General features: G+C 44.5%; 1 protein-coding gene across 1 annotated transcript in view; it reads left to right on the top strand.

The window, feature by feature from the left end:
* The window catches only part of LOC124775747 (gastrin/cholecystokinin type B receptor-like), a 65499-nt gene extending 52056 nt beyond the window's left edge, over window positions 1-13443 (top strand). The window contains exons 3-4 of the mRNA XM_047250577.1: window positions 1051-1336; window positions 12815-13443. Coding sequence (XP_047106533.1) covers window positions 1051-1336; window positions 12815-13443 — 915 coding nt within the window. The remainder of the gene's footprint in view (window positions 1-1050; window positions 1337-12814) is intronic.
* The last annotated feature ends 3806 nt before the right edge of the window (window positions 13444-17249 follow it).

The raw sequence follows: 17249 nt of genomic DNA, 5'->3' as shown, positions 1-17249 counted from the left end.
CCACCACCAGCTTGCAAAGTGCCTTGTTGACAGCTTAGGTCCGTGGTTTCATGAGGTCTACGCCACACTCGAACCGTACCGTCAGCTCGTACCAACTTAAATCGTGGCCAGTCTACGACTTTCCAGTAGTGTGGGGTCCAACCGATACGGTCGCGAGTCCAGGAGAGGCGCTGCAGCCGATGTCGTGCCATTAGCAGAGGCACTCGCCTCGGTCGTCTGCTTTCATAGCCCATTAACTCCAAATTTCGCCGCTCTGTCCTAACGGATACGCTCGTCGTATAACCCACATTGATTTCTGCGACTTTTCACCAAGTTTTGCTCGTCTGTTAGCACCGATAACTCAACGCAAAAGGTCCGCAGCTCGTGGTCCCGCGGTCGCGTTCTTGCTTCCCGAGCACGGGGTCCCGGGTCGATTCCCGGCGGGGTCAGGGATTTTCACCTGCCTCGAGATGACTGGGTGTTTGTGTTATCATTTAATCATCAGACTGGGCTGAGCAAAGGTTAGGAATTTGTACGGGCGCTGATAGCCACGCAGTTGAGCGCCCCACAAACCAAACGTCATCATCATCATCTACGAAAACGCCACTGCCCTCGGTCGTTAAATGAAGGCGTTGTCTGTAATGAGAGGTCATACCTGAAGTTTGGTATTCTCAGCTCAATCTTGACAGTATGAATCTCAGCATTATTGAATTTCTTAACGATTTCCGAAATGGACAGTTCCGCCAGTCTAGCTCCAACTATCATTCCGCGTTGAAAGTCTGTTTATTCCTGTCAGGCGGCCACAATCACGTTGGAAACCTCCTGCGTAGAAATGACAGTTCCACCAATGCACTGTCCTTTCATACCTTGTGTATGCGATAGTATCGCCATGTGTATATGTCGATATCCCAATACCATGACTTTGTGACCTGAATGTAGCATTCTTTACATCTCATATAAAGCATCGCTGGTTGGCGTGTAATAATGTCTTACTGCACCAATGTATTAGGAGTTTACTCTGCAGTACTAATAATTTTAAGTTCCGTTGACTCTTTCTATTTTGGAAACTAGCCTACGTTAGACAGTGGTGTGGCACTGCGCCGTCCCGCAGGCGTGGCGAGCCCGTCGGTGTCGCTGTACGAGGTGACGCTGACGCTGGTGCTGGTGATGGAGGGGGGCCGGCCGGCAGACTGCCGGCTGCTCGACCGCTGCTACGAGAGCACCGAAGCCAGCGGCAAGACCTACATGCGCGTCCTCTTCGGCTTCATCTTCATCCCGCTGCTGCTCGCCTTCCTCGTCCTGCACGCCGTCGTCGCCAGCTTCGTCTGGAGGAAGAGGAAGCCTTTCGCTTCTGCCCGTAAGTGAGACGGTCGAATCAAGCAGGACGGCTGCCTGAAGCAGACGATCTAATTTCGTTCGAACAGTTACTTTACATTAAATGCAAAGAAAAAGTATTTGCAACGCCGGCATATCTGCATACGTGAAGGGAGGCACACACCAAGGAGTTGAGAACGAAAGCATAAATCTTACGAAATTAATGATGGTAATACTACTCTATAGTTATAAGAGTCGAGGGGCATGAAAGGGAAACAGTGGTTGGGAAGGGAGTGAGACAGAGTTGTAGCCTATGTTATTCAATCTGTATATTGAGCAAGCAGTAAAGGAAACAAAAGAAAAATAAAGAAGAAATAAAATCTTTGAGGTTCGCCGATGACATTGTAATTCTGTCAGGGACAGCAAAGGACCTGGAAGAGCAGTTGAATGAAATGGACAGTGTCTTGAAAGGAGGATATAAGATGAATATCAACAAAAGCATAACGAGGATAATGGAATGTAGTCGAATTAACTCAGGTGATGCTGAGGGAATTAGATTGGGTAATGAGACACTTAAGGTAGTCAAGAAGTTTTGCTATTTGGGGAGAAAAATAACTGATGCTGGTCGAAGTAGAGAGGATATAAAATGTACACTGGCAATGGCAAGGAAAGCGTTTCTGAAGAAGAAAAATTTGTTAACATCGAGTGTAGATTTAACTGTCAGGAAGCCGTTTCTGAAAGTATTTGTATGGAGTGTAGCCATGTATGGAAGTGAAACATGGACGATAAATAGTTTAGACAAGAAGAGAATAGAAGGTTTCGAAATGTGGTGCTACAGAAGAATGCTGAAGATTAGATGGGTAGACCACACAGCTAATGAGGAGGTATTGAATAGAATTGGGGAGAAGAGAAATTTGGGCGCAACTTGACTAGAAGAAGGGATCGGTTGGTAGGACATGTTATGAGGTGTAAAGGGATCACCAATTTAGTATTGGAGGGCAGCGTGGAGGGTAAAAATCGTAGAGGGAGACCAAGAGATGAATGCACTAAGCAGATTCTGAAGAATGTAGGTTGCATTAGGTACTGCAGCTTGCACAGGATAGAGTAGCATGGAGAGCTGCATCAAACCAGTCTCTGAACAGGAGACCACAACAACAACAATACTACTTCGAAATAAAAACAAAATAACAATCAATATGAACGCATTCTTTCCGATGGTGCATATCTGCGATATCAGAACCTGCTGCTTGGTAGTATTACATACCCTCATGCGTATCCTGTGTATTACTTGAGGGTTCAATTAGTATTGCAAAACATTTCTTTTCTCAAAGCAGGTCGGTTTCATTCAGGATTTCAATACACTACATTATTCTCCACTCTTTTCTGTACAAAACCTCATTTTCCAACATAATCTCCGTTCACTGCGACGGCCTTGCGCCCCCTTGCTACGGCGGCTTATAAGCCGGAATGTCGCCACTCTAGTGGTCGACGTGGGAGTCAACGTCTTGCTGCATGTACTGCTTTCCGTGGTGTGCATGCTTCATTAGGCCAAACAGTTGGAAGTCGGCAGGTGCGTGATCCGGGCTGTAGGAAGAACAGTCCAACGAAGGTTTCTGAGCTCCTCTCGGGTGGTCACTCTTGCGTGAGGCCTTGCGTTGTCACGAAGAAGGTCAAGGTCGTTTGCATTTTTGTATCGACGAATACGCTGAAGTCGTTTCTCCAGTTCCTGGGGTAGTGCGATACACTTCGAAGTTGATCGTTGGACCACTAGATAAGATATCAAGCAGAATAACCCTTTCAGAGTTCCAAACAACATTATCCATCACATTATCGGCTGAGAATGTGGCTTTCAGCTTTTCTTCAGAGGAGAGATGATGTGGCGCCACTCCACGAACGGCCGTTTCGCTTCCTTTTCGAAGTGATAAACGAATGTTTCATCACCTGTGACAATGTTCGACAAAAAAAAAAAAAATAGTCACGATCACTCTGCTAACGCGAACGCAATTCCGCATACGTGGCCCTTCTTTGCTCTTTATGGTCTTCTGTTAGACGTCTCGGAACCTAGCGGGCACACACCTTTGAGTGACGGACGAGTTAAAACACTACTGTCCGCTACTGTTATACCATAACCTTATTAAAGTTGGAGTCGGGTCGTGAGATAAAACTGTCTTGTTAAAGCAATTATGTCATAAAGCAACAGAGCAGTGTTACCCTCTGAGAGGTATTTTGTTATGTTGACCGTGTTGTACCTAACGGAGGTGGCTTATCGGAAGTGAAAGTCAGAATTACGTAAATATTTAAACAGTAGCAAACCATATTTTACCTATCTACACTGTTCAAAGAATAAAGAAAACGTTCGCCAGCCTAATTAGGCAAGAGAATGATTGACATTCTTGTTCAAGAAAATAGGACAAACACAACCTATACTTTGCCACACGCGAGTGCAATTAACTCTGGCACCTGAATACAGTATGTTCACGTTAATGTTGGAGTTAACAGATCAGAACAAACTATTTGCATAAATATAACAGATAACAAAACACACTGTTACTTTGAGGACTTAGTCAAAATGAATGGTTTCAATAACGCTACTATTAATATTCACTGTAGAATCGTAAATTGGACATAGGTTTAGTATTACTTTTCAAACCAATTCCTATCTGACATGAAATATGGATATGGTTCACAGCAAATTTAGTTGCTTCACATAGATTAATTCTCTCACTACGAAACACCTTTCTACTTTGAATGAAAATTAAATGGAGTTCACTAACAAATTACTTCTCCCTGTCCTTTTCATAAAGAAGTTACTGTTTTCATAGATAGTGGTTTTTCTGTTACTTGTTACCTAGCATAAGAACAATAGACAAACTTTTGATCCTGTTACAACATTAATATGCACTTTAAATAGACAAGAGGAACCCAATATTGTACAGAACTTGACCTGAATGGCAAGAGTAAGTAACTTGGTGCATCTGAACTATTTTCAATGGAGGGGGGCCCTTAATCTTGACCACTGTAGTAGAGTAAACTAAACACACTTTCAATACACTAGAGAAACAAGTACTTAGCAAGCATGAACATATAACTCTCAACAGTTGCAGTTCTGAACTTTTTCTGCAGTGAAACACAAATTTGAGATATTTGTAAGATCCTTTCAGCAAACAATATTAATTTTAGAACAGTCTATTGCCATATTAATTTTAATATGCCTTCAATAAAGGACACTCGGCAAGCACTTTAGGGTGGGAGGGACCCTAAGTGGATATGTGACTAAGGATAAATCACGGTAGGTACAAGAGTTGAGTCAAATTTTACCTTATATTTGGGTACACTGTAGCATCCTATGATCCTGATCCTTCACTGTACATTACTATAGTGTTCCATTACAGTGACTGCGCAATGCGGTGGCGATTGCATGTTGGTAGGTGGATTTGCAGGTAGAATTGCTAGACTCTGTCATTTTTTGGTGGCGATGATAGATACCAATTCCAGAATAGTTCCAGCTCTTTATCCATCCATCCGAGGCATTGGATAACGTCAGGAAAAGCCTCTCTCGGAACCAGCACAATACACAAGTTTTACATGAGCAGTTGATAGTTTGGTAGCTCGCCCCCGACTGACTCTTTGTTCCAATTTCTATCCATGCTAACCACATTTTGAGCGCGCTAGACAATTCCGTTCCCGAGGGGAACCACAACAACTTTTACATACGAAATAACCAAGAACCCTAAGTGAAGGTCAGCAGTTTACATAACAGCAACCAAACATATTAAATAAAACAGAACCTTTGCACATATTGACATTTCTATAAAAAAAATTATTTAAACGAAATTATTCAAGCCGACCGCGGTGGCCGTGCGGTTCTAGGCGCTTCAGTCCGGAACCGCGAGACTGCTACGGTCGCAGGTTCGAATCCTGCCTCGGGCATGGATGTGTGTGACGTCCTTAGGTTAGTTAGGTTTAAGTAGTCCTAAGTTCTAGGGGACTGATGACCTCAGATGTTAAGTCCCATAGTTCCCAGAGCCATTTGAACCAAAATTATTCAACCTCAAAGATAACCAAAGAGATTACGTGAAAAAGACAAAACATATCATTTGCTCATTTTGTGCATATTACAGAGATTATACTTCAATACAGTATCGAATTAATCATACACTAATTACAGAAATTCAACGATGGGATGTTGAACGAAACAAAAAGATAAATGAATCAACAAAGGGTATGTAGTGTGTAAGCTATGGTGCTACAGAGTGTGTCAGCACTATCAACAGAAACGTCTAGTTGTGCAGTGAAGTGTTTGATTATGATTCGTAGATTACCTCGAATGAGAGTGTCCTACGTTCCAACACTGCAGGAGTTACAGCTGTGAGCGGTACGCGGGAGAATGGTCTTGTTTGCGCGACGTTGTTGCGATGATGACAAACGCCTCGTCCAACGACTCACCGTGCTTTTATCCACTGCCAGTTCTCCGTAGACATTCCGTTAAGTGTCTGAGGATATCTGCAATGCTCTGGTTTTCCGTCAAAAGAAACTCAGTGACATCTCTCTTCGCGAAACTCATCTCCGTTGCAGACGCCATTTTGAAGGCCTCATGTACAGTCACCACCTATCGGAACTTCATGAAACTATAGGGGGTAAAGCGGGAGCATTTCATGACGTCCCACAACAAATTCAGTACATTTTAAAACCGAAACTGGTAGAGAAAATAATGCGATGCATTACTTAATGAACGTCCCTCGCAATATACTTGGATCCTTTTCGGCATGGTGTCGAGACATCGCTGCTTCGGCCTATCGCTTTCCTTGATGGCGGCCCTCTTTGCGCCACCAGGTGTATGAAGACTCTTCCTGTAACAACCCTAACAACCCACTGTAATGTTAACTGCTCCAGAGTCCGCTCAGTAGGGTTCATGTCACCAGTTACCATATGCCATTTGGTTCATTTCTGTCTCCTGTTCAAGAGATGGGCGCGGTATGCTCGTGCACTATCGTTTTGAAAGACCGTAGACCTGAAAAGGAGGTCTGAGACTCCTGTCCCGTTACTACATACCCCTAAAATTATTCTCGATAATGATGCGAGGCGTCCGTATGTGATGCTGATCGAAAACATGACTGACCCATCCCGCATCTAAACCAGTGGGGCCGCGTGGTGTGTCCTCGCGGTTTGAGGGGCCATGTCACGGATTGCGCGGCCCCTCCCGCCGGAGGTTCGGGTCCTCTCTCGGTCACGGGTGTGCGTGTTGTTCTTAGCATAAATTAGTTTAAGTGGTGTGTAAGTCTAGGGACCGATGACCTCAACAGTTTGGTCCCTTAGGAATTCACACACATTTGAGCAGTTTTAAAACAGTGGGGACTCCATGCCTGAGACCTGCATTTGTAGCCGACCACGTTCACACTCTCTGAAGACAATCATTGCCTGCAGTCACCGGTGCAGAAAACCCGACACCATTTATTTCGTTTCTATTCCACGTGTCGCCTTTCCCACCTGTTTCGCGGATCGCGGTGCTGGACGGTTTGCAACTTTTTTTTTTGTAATGGACGCCAAAGGGCAAATTGACCGTCTGATTCAACATAGCCCTTCATCCCTCCTCCCCTTTAGTTGTCATGAAAGAGGCAGAGCACAATTCTGTTTCATTCTCCTCGGAATACCTAGGAACCATAAGATGTAAGTTGCGCTCATCAGCAGATATGTTTCGCCACGAAGCACATCTTCAGTGTGTCGTTCCTATGATAGAGGTCCAATGTTCGAGTGACGACGCTGTGGTGGTCGGCATTTCGGTGAGCAGCTTCCAGTGCTGACAACGTTTCTCACCGTAAAGTGACATCGCGCGCACGGCCTACACTTGAAACAATCCTTCGAGGTACGTCGACACACTCTTAACAGGGTGCACAGGCCACTTGTTTGGTGAGACATCTCGCTATTCAACCGCTTACTGAAAACAAGTTTACTTCTTCCCCCATTTCACAGGCAACTGCATGTAGCGATATCCTGTGAGAAAAAGACTGGTTTTTGATCGAAAAAACATTACCTATGCAAGTCTTGAGGCTGGTGAAAAATGTGCACGTATTGAGTAAATAGTGTACGACGGATATTATTATTATCAGGCGTCCTCTTATGTTTTGAGAACGAAATCATGATTCAAATAGGCTCTATTCTTTTTATTATCTGTGCCAGCGGCCAGTTTCAACCATATGTCAGTTTTAAGCACGTATCGTAAGCTTCCAGCTTCATTTTACATCGTAGTACATTGCACAGACCCCCTTATGTGTCCAACACACGTGTTGAGCGCGAAACAAATTACCGCAAGAACACCTCCGTGCGAGTACTAGGGTCACAATCACTTTTTAAATACTCCTTTATGACAGGTGTGAAAGGCAGTCTAGCATAGATTAATAGGGTGTTTTTATTAATTGACAAGGCTGTTTTGTTAAAGCTGTGGATAGGCAAGATCACATATACAGTTTTATTCATTGCTAGTTTCTGCTTATATACAAGCCATCTTCAGATCATAACAAAATACATTAATTAGTGTACATTTGCCTAACGGCGGGACACATGGTCATCATTTATGTGAGAAGGATCGTTTATTATACAGTCCAATGGAACAGTGATGTGAATTATTCCAGAATAATGGACACTAACAGAATAAGACAATTTATATACGTCGACACTGAGGTCATGCTTTCCACGTTACAGTATTCGAAAGTGACGTGAGAAATAGTGATAGTTATGGACTCTGTAGAACGATATGCCAGTTCCACACTAGAAACTAGTGCTATGTGAACTCCATAAGTAAAGCAGTCATCTATTCGAAGCTTGTTTTGACCCCAGAACACTAAAGGGGGGGATGTTAAATTGTTACCAAACCAACGTAAATTTTACTACTATATATTTTATTCAAAGGAAGTCGTAAATCATACAACTATGTAGGCTTCCACGACCTTTGTCATGATGATTAAAATTCTTGTGGATGTTGTACTATGTCCTACTACAAACTGTAAAACTGAGATTTCGGCCGTATTACAGAGGCCTTCCTCAGAGCAGTCATCATAATTTATAGTTTATACACTAGTTAATTATAACTATAAACCCTTCAAAGGTTTGTCACATGCAAAATAAGCACAAAATGTTCTGTTTTACGCCGTATATTGACAATACCAGAGTGCTAGGAACTGCGAATTGGTGTCAGTTACAACTGTAAATTTTACAAGTGTTTAGTGATCGAAGGTTGAACATCACAGTGCTTTAATAGGTATTATCCTGTTGGTATGCCGTTGCCTTTCTCCGACTTTTGATGTGACTCACCCAGCCAGCTATGTTGGGGACCTACAGTTTAAGAGGATTCCGAACCACGGTGCAACTTGCCATTTTTCACAACAACAAATATTGCCAGACGTGAAGGAAATTATAAGAGCAAGGTAAAAATTATAAGTCTGGCCAGTGGGATCGAACAAAAGGCCGTTAGATTTATGAATATAAACATGATGTTTATGTTGCTATACGAAGTTTACATAGCACTAGTTTCTCGTGAAGAACTGCCATTTCTTTAGAGTAACATAATAAGGCAAGCATGATAACAGTGTCAAATAAGAAAACTATGCATAACGTATGACGACCTTTAATTCTGGGATAATTTATATCATTGTTCCATTGGATTGCATGACAAACGATACTGCTCATACAAATTACGACGATGTGTCCCACTGTTTGGCAGGTGTTCACTGATCAGTGTATTTTGTTATGATCTGAAGATGGCTTGTAGATGAGCCAAAACTAGAAATAAATAAAATTATGTTCGTGTTCTTGACTACTACAGGTTTTTTGAATCCATGAGTTTAATATGATATTCTTTCTCTAAGCTGGTCCAAAAGTTTTCCATTCGAACGAAGTTCACTATTAAAATGTGGACTCAGTCACCGGTTTAAAGCGTAAAATAACTGAAGTCCACGCGTTTTGAAGGACAACCTTTCATCACAACCGTTATACAAGACTCTGCCTAAAAGCGATTTTACCTTGATCACTTTCAGAGGCTGTTGTATAACACATGATGTGGGCTTCACCTTCGAAACGCGTAAATTTTAATGAGATTTTACACTGTAAATAAATGGTTGAGCCGACATTTTAACATTTTGGAACATTTCCGTTTAGTATTCCTAAGTATCTCCGCTACAGTCTCGTGAAGACTGAATCACATTGCCACAGGAACACATTCCTGAATTCCTTCCATCGTCGTCTTGGCTTAATCCCAAACGCCTGAGCAATTCTCAAATTAGGTAGCAATTAGTTTCCTCTGAAGTTTCAATATTTTTCTCTTTCCCTTAATGTCACTAAGATACCAAGGTCGTTGAATAAAAAGGATAATGATCACTGAAACGGCTTTGCTTTCTAGAATGTGTCTGATGTCAAGCAGAGGATCTGTAAAGAGAAACAACTTGCTACCTGACTCATGGATATCAAATAACAGTACCCTTGGCGACGTTCAAATACCCGTCCAGTCATTCAGATTTAGATTTTCCGTGGTTTCTCTGAAGCAGTTAAAAGAGAATGTCAGATCTGTTCATTTGAAAAGGCTAAGATCGAATTCCTGCTCCGTTCCCGTATAATCCTAACTTGCTTTCCATCTGTAAGTAACGTCACCAGTGAGGTGTTTAATCCCCCCACCCCCCACCCTTCCCTCTCTCCTTTCCTCTTCCTGCGTCCATTACTTCGCAATAAATCGGTTATCAAGTGTCAGTTCAGTGAATTATCACTGACCAACGTCCGTAAGCGAATGAGGTAATAATGACAGATCGACAGCAAAGAACATCCGCAGAATTTGAAACTTCCCCTTTGTATGTAAAGAATGACAGTGCTGGAAAAACTCTTACGTTATTTGATTTTCAAACAGCTGAGCAAAACTGAACGTACTCAGACAGTTCTCTCTTTACTTATTCTGATCATCACTAAACTGGCACACAATATTTTTAGCGCAACTCAATCTGACTTTCAATAATCCCTACAAAAGAATGGCCCTGACTAACGATAACCTATACCTTTCATGAATCGTTTACCTCATAAAAATCTTCATTACTCGAACTACTGCAATACAGCGAGCGCCAATACTGCCAGCTAAATAAAAGATTCTAACTACTGAAGGTACTAACTACTGATAGGCATATAGTTAGCACATGAAATATTTTGATGGAGAACGAACAATGTATTTACCTTAATAGTGTTCAAAAGTCATTATATCAGTTCATGACATCCAGTCTTACAAATTTCCTTTTTATGACGAACACATGTCCAGATCGTCCGCTCATAGTAACCTCTCAAAACTCTGGCATCTTTCTCACCACATCCACCGCTGCTGGCGGCTCACCTCCAACTGCGCAACGCTACGTGCTGTTCACGTCCAACTGCCCAACACTAAGTTAGCGAATATTCCAACAATGAGTCCAACCAGCCGCAGACTGCACACAGCTTAGTCAGCGATTTTCATACAGAGCACTATGTGGCGTTACCAACATAAAAGCCTAAACAGCCTACTTACAAATTTAGCTGTTATGTGACATACATCGAGCAAGGGGACATGAATTGTCAGGCTCTTTGGCAACTCTGAGGTACGAAATAAGAAACTTCATTATTTTCGTCAAAGGCTCATAGTACGAGGAACTTCACGGGCTGTTGGTTCACAACAGCCATTGGTGTCGCTGCAGGTAATGTGACTTGGGACAAGACTGTCCATACGTATTCTTATTCTCCTCCCCCACCCCTTCCCCCTGCGGATATAATCTCAGCAAAACTACTCGACACTAATATGTAATGTGGAACTGAGTACTGTGTCACGAGAGACGGACCCGCCACTGTAAAAGAAGTGTAGAGGGCTGGCGGGGAGGGTAGGGGGGGGGGGTATTGTCAGTAAAGAAGCAGCAACTTCAAAATGGGTCGGTCAGGAGAGCTGGATGACTTCGAACACAGAGAAGTCATTAGATGATATCTCAGTAACAAATACAGTAGGGTCATTTCAAGCTTCCAAAGGCTGCCAGAGTCGACTGTAGCTGTTGCGACTGTGAAGTTGAAACGGGAAGGGACAACCACAGCTAAACCAAGATCAGGAAGGCCACATGTACTGCCCGTCAGACACCGGCGATCATTGTGAAAGTTGGTTGTTCACATGAACTCGCATATTCCAAAGTGCTATCAGAAGTCCGGACAGCGTAAGGAGTTAAAAGGAATGAGGTACAACGGCCGAGCAGCTCTTCATATGCCACACGTCTCTATAATCAATGCTAAGCGACGCTTGACATGTTGTAAAGAGCGACGACATTGGACAGTAGATCACTGGAAACGAGTGATCTGGAGTGAAGAATCACGCTATACCCTATGGCAGTGCCATGGAACTGCTTGGGTTTGGTAATGTCTGGAGAACGATACCTGCCATCACGTATAGTGTCAACAGTGAAGTAGCGAGGAAGTAGTCTTACGGTACGGAGTGTTTTTCATTCTACAGATTTGTAGACTGCATACATTGGAGGAACATTTCGGAGACGATGATTGTATCATGACTGTGCACCCTGTCATAAAGTAGCATTTCTGAGGCAATGGTTTGTGGACAAAAACATTCCTGAAACCGACTGCCCTGTCCAAAGCTGCGACCCGAAAGCAATGGAACACCTCTGGGGTTACTTCAGTCCAGACCCGAACGTGCAGCACCATACACTTGTCCGGTTTCGGCTCTTGCGGAGAATGGGCTGCCATTCCCCCACATTCCCTCAGTAGAGTTTATGCCGTTATAGAGACGGGGGTTGGACACGCCCCACATTAATGTCTACCAACAGGTGTCCGGATACTTCGATCAAACAGTGTTTTCTGATTGGTGTTACATTCGGATAAGCCGGAAAATAATTCCGTAGCACCTATAAGTCAGGCTACGTCCTGAAATGAGCTCTGCTGAGGTCACAACTCAGGTATAGTTTTAAGAGTGAAATGTCAAACCTGTTTCGTCAGTCACCGCGAAACTAATCAGTTCCCAGCCCCTCCCCCCTCCCCAAAAAAAGAGACGGAAAGCTGCCTTGATCTAGGAGTGAAAAACTGTTGAAGTCTTTGTACTATGCCGGCCTTGTGGCCGAGCGGTTCTAGCCGCTTCACTCCGGAACCGCACGCCTGCTACGGTCAAAAATGTGTGTGAAATCTTATGGGACTTAACTGTTAAGGTCATCAGTCCCTAAGCTTACACACTACTTAACCTAAATTATCCTAAGGACAAACACACACACCCATGCCCGAGGGAGGACTTGAACCTCCGCCGGAACCAGCCGCACAGACCATGACAGCAGCGCCTGAGACCGCTCGGCTAATCCCGCGCGGCTGCTACAGTCGCAGGTTCGAATCCTGCCTCGGGCATGGATGTGTGTGATGTCCTTAGGTTAGTTAGGTTTAAGTAGTTTCTAAGTCTAAGGGACTGATGACCTCAGATGTTAAGTCCCATATATTAGAGCCATGTGAACCTTTTTTTTTTTTTGCTATCTCGTTGTCTCAGCCGCCTGTGGCGCACAGAACGCGCGCTGCGGCAAGGACCGCGGGGACGGCACCACGTCCAACAGCAGCGGCGACGCGAACCGCTCCAACAACGCCACCAGCAGCTCGGACACGCTGAGCGGGCGCGCCCGCACGGCCGCCGGCGCCGCTTCCACCGCCACCGCCACCGCCACTGCCACCGGCGTGGCCTCGCCGTCGGGTCCTTTCCAGCGCGCTCCCTCCGCCAAGAAGACGTCCCCGCACACGGTGCGCAACATCCGCTCCTTCCGGCGCATCATCGTCATGATGGTACTCTTCTTCGTGTGCCGCCTGCCCAACTGGCTGTTCAACATCGTCCACGACGCGGCCGGCACCGGCGACAAGTACGCCTGGTGGCTGGCGCGCTACGGCGTCAACCTGCTGGCGCTGTTCAACAGCGTCGTCAACCCGCTGCTGTACTGCTTCTTCAACGAGACGCTGTCGGCGGTGGCGCGCGTGCGCAGCTGGCTGACGCGGCCGTGCCGCGCCGGCGCGGAACCTCAGTGTCAGCAGCAGCCCAGCAGGCAAAGGGAGCCGCCCAGGCCGCCGTCCATCGTGCCTCGCGGGCCCTACTACGACGCCGAGCACAGAACCGCCAACTGGAAGCCCTGACAACCACACACCACCTGTACTGAACTTCACAATCCTTAATAAATAACGTAGATTTCCTAAATCAGTCTGTTGATCATTAAGGCGAAATTTTACTGGGACCACATGTAAGCGGCTATAACCAACACCGACTCAAGAGGAGGCCGCGGCGCTTGTTGGTGACGTCACGTCAGCTAGGCACGTCGAACGCCAGGTCTGTTGCAGGCAGAAACGCCTGGGCGTGCTTATCACTATAAATCTCCTATTTTTGGACAAAATGTTTGGTATTGTCTTGTATTCTGCAGTTTTATTTAGATGAAAGATTTTCTTACTATCGTAAAGCTACAAATGAAGATCATAGTTCTATATTACGGAATCCTGTCGAAACAAACGTAGATCAATATGAGAAGACGCTTTGCCCCATTGCAAGCTTCGGAAATTTTACATTCAAGTAACTATTTTTACTTGATCCATTTTGTTATCGAAACTTACCCCAATCCCCTTACAACGAACTCGTTTCTATTATTTATTTATTTATTTATTTATTTTCGTTTGACATCGTCACTGGAAATGTGAACTAATTTACATGTGTTAATGTCCAACTGTTGCCAGTCATTAGATTACAGTCGTTTTCAACGAAAGGAATTCTAAACAGGAAACAAAATAGCTTCATACATCGAAAATACTGCTGAGCTTAAACTTTTTTAAACATGAACATTAGAAAAGATAAATATTCCCCTCTTGCAACTCAAAGGAGGAACTTTATAAGATAAAAAAAATTTATTTGATAAAACAAGTGTCTCTCTTTTGCCTCTTCTTCTGTCCCCCACCCCCTCCCCCAACGTGTACAGTCGCAAGATATTTCATTAACATTCAGTGCTCCTCACCCCATAGTCAACCAAGATACCTAAAGAAGAGCACCAATATGTACACAGTTTCTTGTAAAAGCAACCCAGTACAGTAGTAGTAGTAGAGGGGTTTATGGGCGCACGACAGCAAGGTCTTCAGCGCCAGTTCAGTATCATAGTGAGACGGGTGTTAAGAAAAAAACTCAGAACATTTACATAAAACGGAACCAAAAACACGGGGAACAATCATTGGAAAATATGTGCTCACCCACACCGAAGCGTGGGATGAAGCAGGGCGTCAGCAGTAAAACATGGACAACACAGGAAGAAAAAGGGAGAGGGAGTTAAAACAATGTAGCAGATGTAAGTGGCTGGCTGACCGCAAGGAAAAACTCGGAGGAGTCAGCCACTCTGCAATACACTAAATCCTCCAGCCTAAAAGTTTAGGCCAGAGTCCAGACACAGCACAAAACTTAAAAACCCTAGACACACACGTCTCATCGTTAGCTAAAACACAAGGCAGATCACCATCAACTTGTGCTTCTGCCCTTGCATCACGGTATAAAATGCAGTCTGTTAAAATGTGTCGGACAGAGATGTGCACACCACAAGCAGCAGAAAACGGAGGATCCTCCCGCCGTAATAAATAGCTATGCGTCAGAGGACAGTGCCCGATCCGAAGACGTGTGAGGGCCACCTCTTCCCGCCTGAGGAACCGGCAGGAGGAACGCCACGGCCGAGTGGTTGACTTTACCGACCGCAGTTTATTGGCCGTCATCGCCAGCCATTCGTCCTCCCACAACTCCATGCACTTCCTGTGGAGTGCAGCGATATCCCAGTACAAACGTAACTTCCTCAGATTTACAAATAAATTAAAGAAGCACGAATTCTGTTGCTGCTGGACCATGAAGTTGGTTTTGTATGTCAATCCTTAAAACAGGTGGAAATTTAAGTTCAGAAGTACACTATTTGTTAAGAAGTGTAATGAATTGCACAATTAATTGATTGCAGAAATCTCTCAGAACACTGTGTGTTGGTCAACTACCGCTAATAGTTTCACATTTTCCTGTGTCAGGGAGGGAGACACCACCATTATGAGTATGCCTGCAACAGACCTGGCGTTCGCCGTGCCTAGCTGACGTGGCGTCACGAACAAGCGCCGAGGCCTTCCTTTGAGTCGGTGTTGCTATAACACGTACTCCACAGAGCATTTAGAACAGGGCGACACGAAGGAAATAACTGAAATAAAAGGTTTCACCTCCGTCATAAGCTGCATTAAGAAGTATCTTCTGTATTTCTTAATGGGCACTAGTTTTGGACATCTACGTCCATTTTCAAACCAGCCATACTGTAAGTGTGATAACACACGCAAAAGCCTGTGTATGAAACCTGGCCCTGCAGTGACTATCAAAGTGGGACTAAAGCCGGCTCAACAATAGTAAATAGACCTCATAGGACAGTCCAGCTCTGCCATGTCTGACGCATATGGTCTGTTAACTGTTGTTGAGTCAGACGTAGTGTCGCCTTGTTTGTTACTGCAGGGACAATATTTGTACATAGGTTTTTGGCTGTATTATCACACTTACGATACAGATGGTTTGAAAATAGACATAGGTGTTCGAAACTAGTCACCATCAACAAATGAAAAAGATACTTCTTAAAGCAACTTCTGACGGAGCTACAACCACTTATTTCAATTAAAAAACAAGTTTCGGACCAACTTTTGTCTTGCAACATAAACTCCGTAAATGAGTCTTCTGTAATGAAGGTGCAGTTTCACTGCACTAAGAGATGATACGCAGCTATGACACATGCTCCACGGCTATCGTTGCTGAGTGTCTGCCTTCAGTCTGATAATCCTGCTTTTTACGGTCGTGTCCGCCAAAATATACACTAGACTAGTCTCTCCAGTTCTTATTAGGTCTTTTAGCGACCAAGTAGAGAGCGCACAACTCAGGTCTGTACCAAGCTAATAACGTAAGCGCAAGGATTAAGGAAATGTGCACTGAAAGGCAAAAAAAAAAAAAAAAAAAAAAAAAAAATTGTACACCCGCGAGCACACAGAAGTGCCGCAACACGACATGGCATGGACTTGACTAATGTCTGAAGTAGTGCTGGAGGGAACTGACACCATGAATCCTGCAGGGCTGTCCATAAATCCATAAGAGTGCGAGGGGGTGGAGATATCTTCTGAACAGCACGTTACAACGCATCCCAGATATGCTCAATAATGTTCAAGTCTGGGGAGTTCGGTGGGCAGCGGAAGTGTTTAAACTGAGAAGAGTATTCCTGGAGCCACTCTGTAGAAATTCTGGACGAGTTGGAAGTCGCATTGTCCCGCTGGAATTGCACAAGGCCGGCGGAATGCACAATAGACACGAATGGATGAAGGTGATCAGACAGGATGCTTACGCACGTGTCACCTTCAGAGTCGTATCTCGCTGTATCGAGGGTCCCATATCATTCCAGCTGTACACGCCCCACACCATTACAGAGCCTCCACCAGCTTGATAGTCCCCTGCTGACACGCAAGGTCCACGGACTCGCGAGGTTATCTCCATACCCATAAATTTCCATCCATTCGATACAATTTGAAACGAGAGTCGTCCGACCTGGCAACATGTTTCCTGTCATCAACAGTCCAATGTAGGTGCTGACGGGCCCAAGCAAGGCGTAAGCGTTGCATCATGCAGTCATAAAGGGTACGTGAGTGCGCCTTCGGCTCCGAAAGCCCATATCGATGATGTTATGTTGAATGGTTCACACTTGTTGATGGCCCAGCATTGAAATCTGCAACAATTTGCGGTAATGTTCCACTTCTGTCACGCGGAACTATTCTCTTTGCTCGTCGTTGTTCCCGTTCAGGATCTTTTTCCGGAGATTTGACGTTTTACCAGATTCCTGATATTCACGATACATTCGTGAAAAGGTCGTACGGGAAAATCGCGACTTCATCGCTATCTCGCAGATGTTGTGTCCCAT

The sequence above is a fragment of the Schistocerca piceifrons genome, chromosome 2 (assembly GCF_021461385.2).
Source record: "Schistocerca piceifrons isolate TAMUIC-IGC-003096 chromosome 2, iqSchPice1.1, whole genome shotgun sequence".
Taxonomy (NCBI): Eukaryota; Metazoa; Arthropoda; class Insecta; order Orthoptera; family Acrididae; genus Schistocerca; species Schistocerca piceifrons.
Note: the sequence above shows the minus strand (reverse complement) of the source record. Positions and strands in the feature narration are given on the sequence as shown.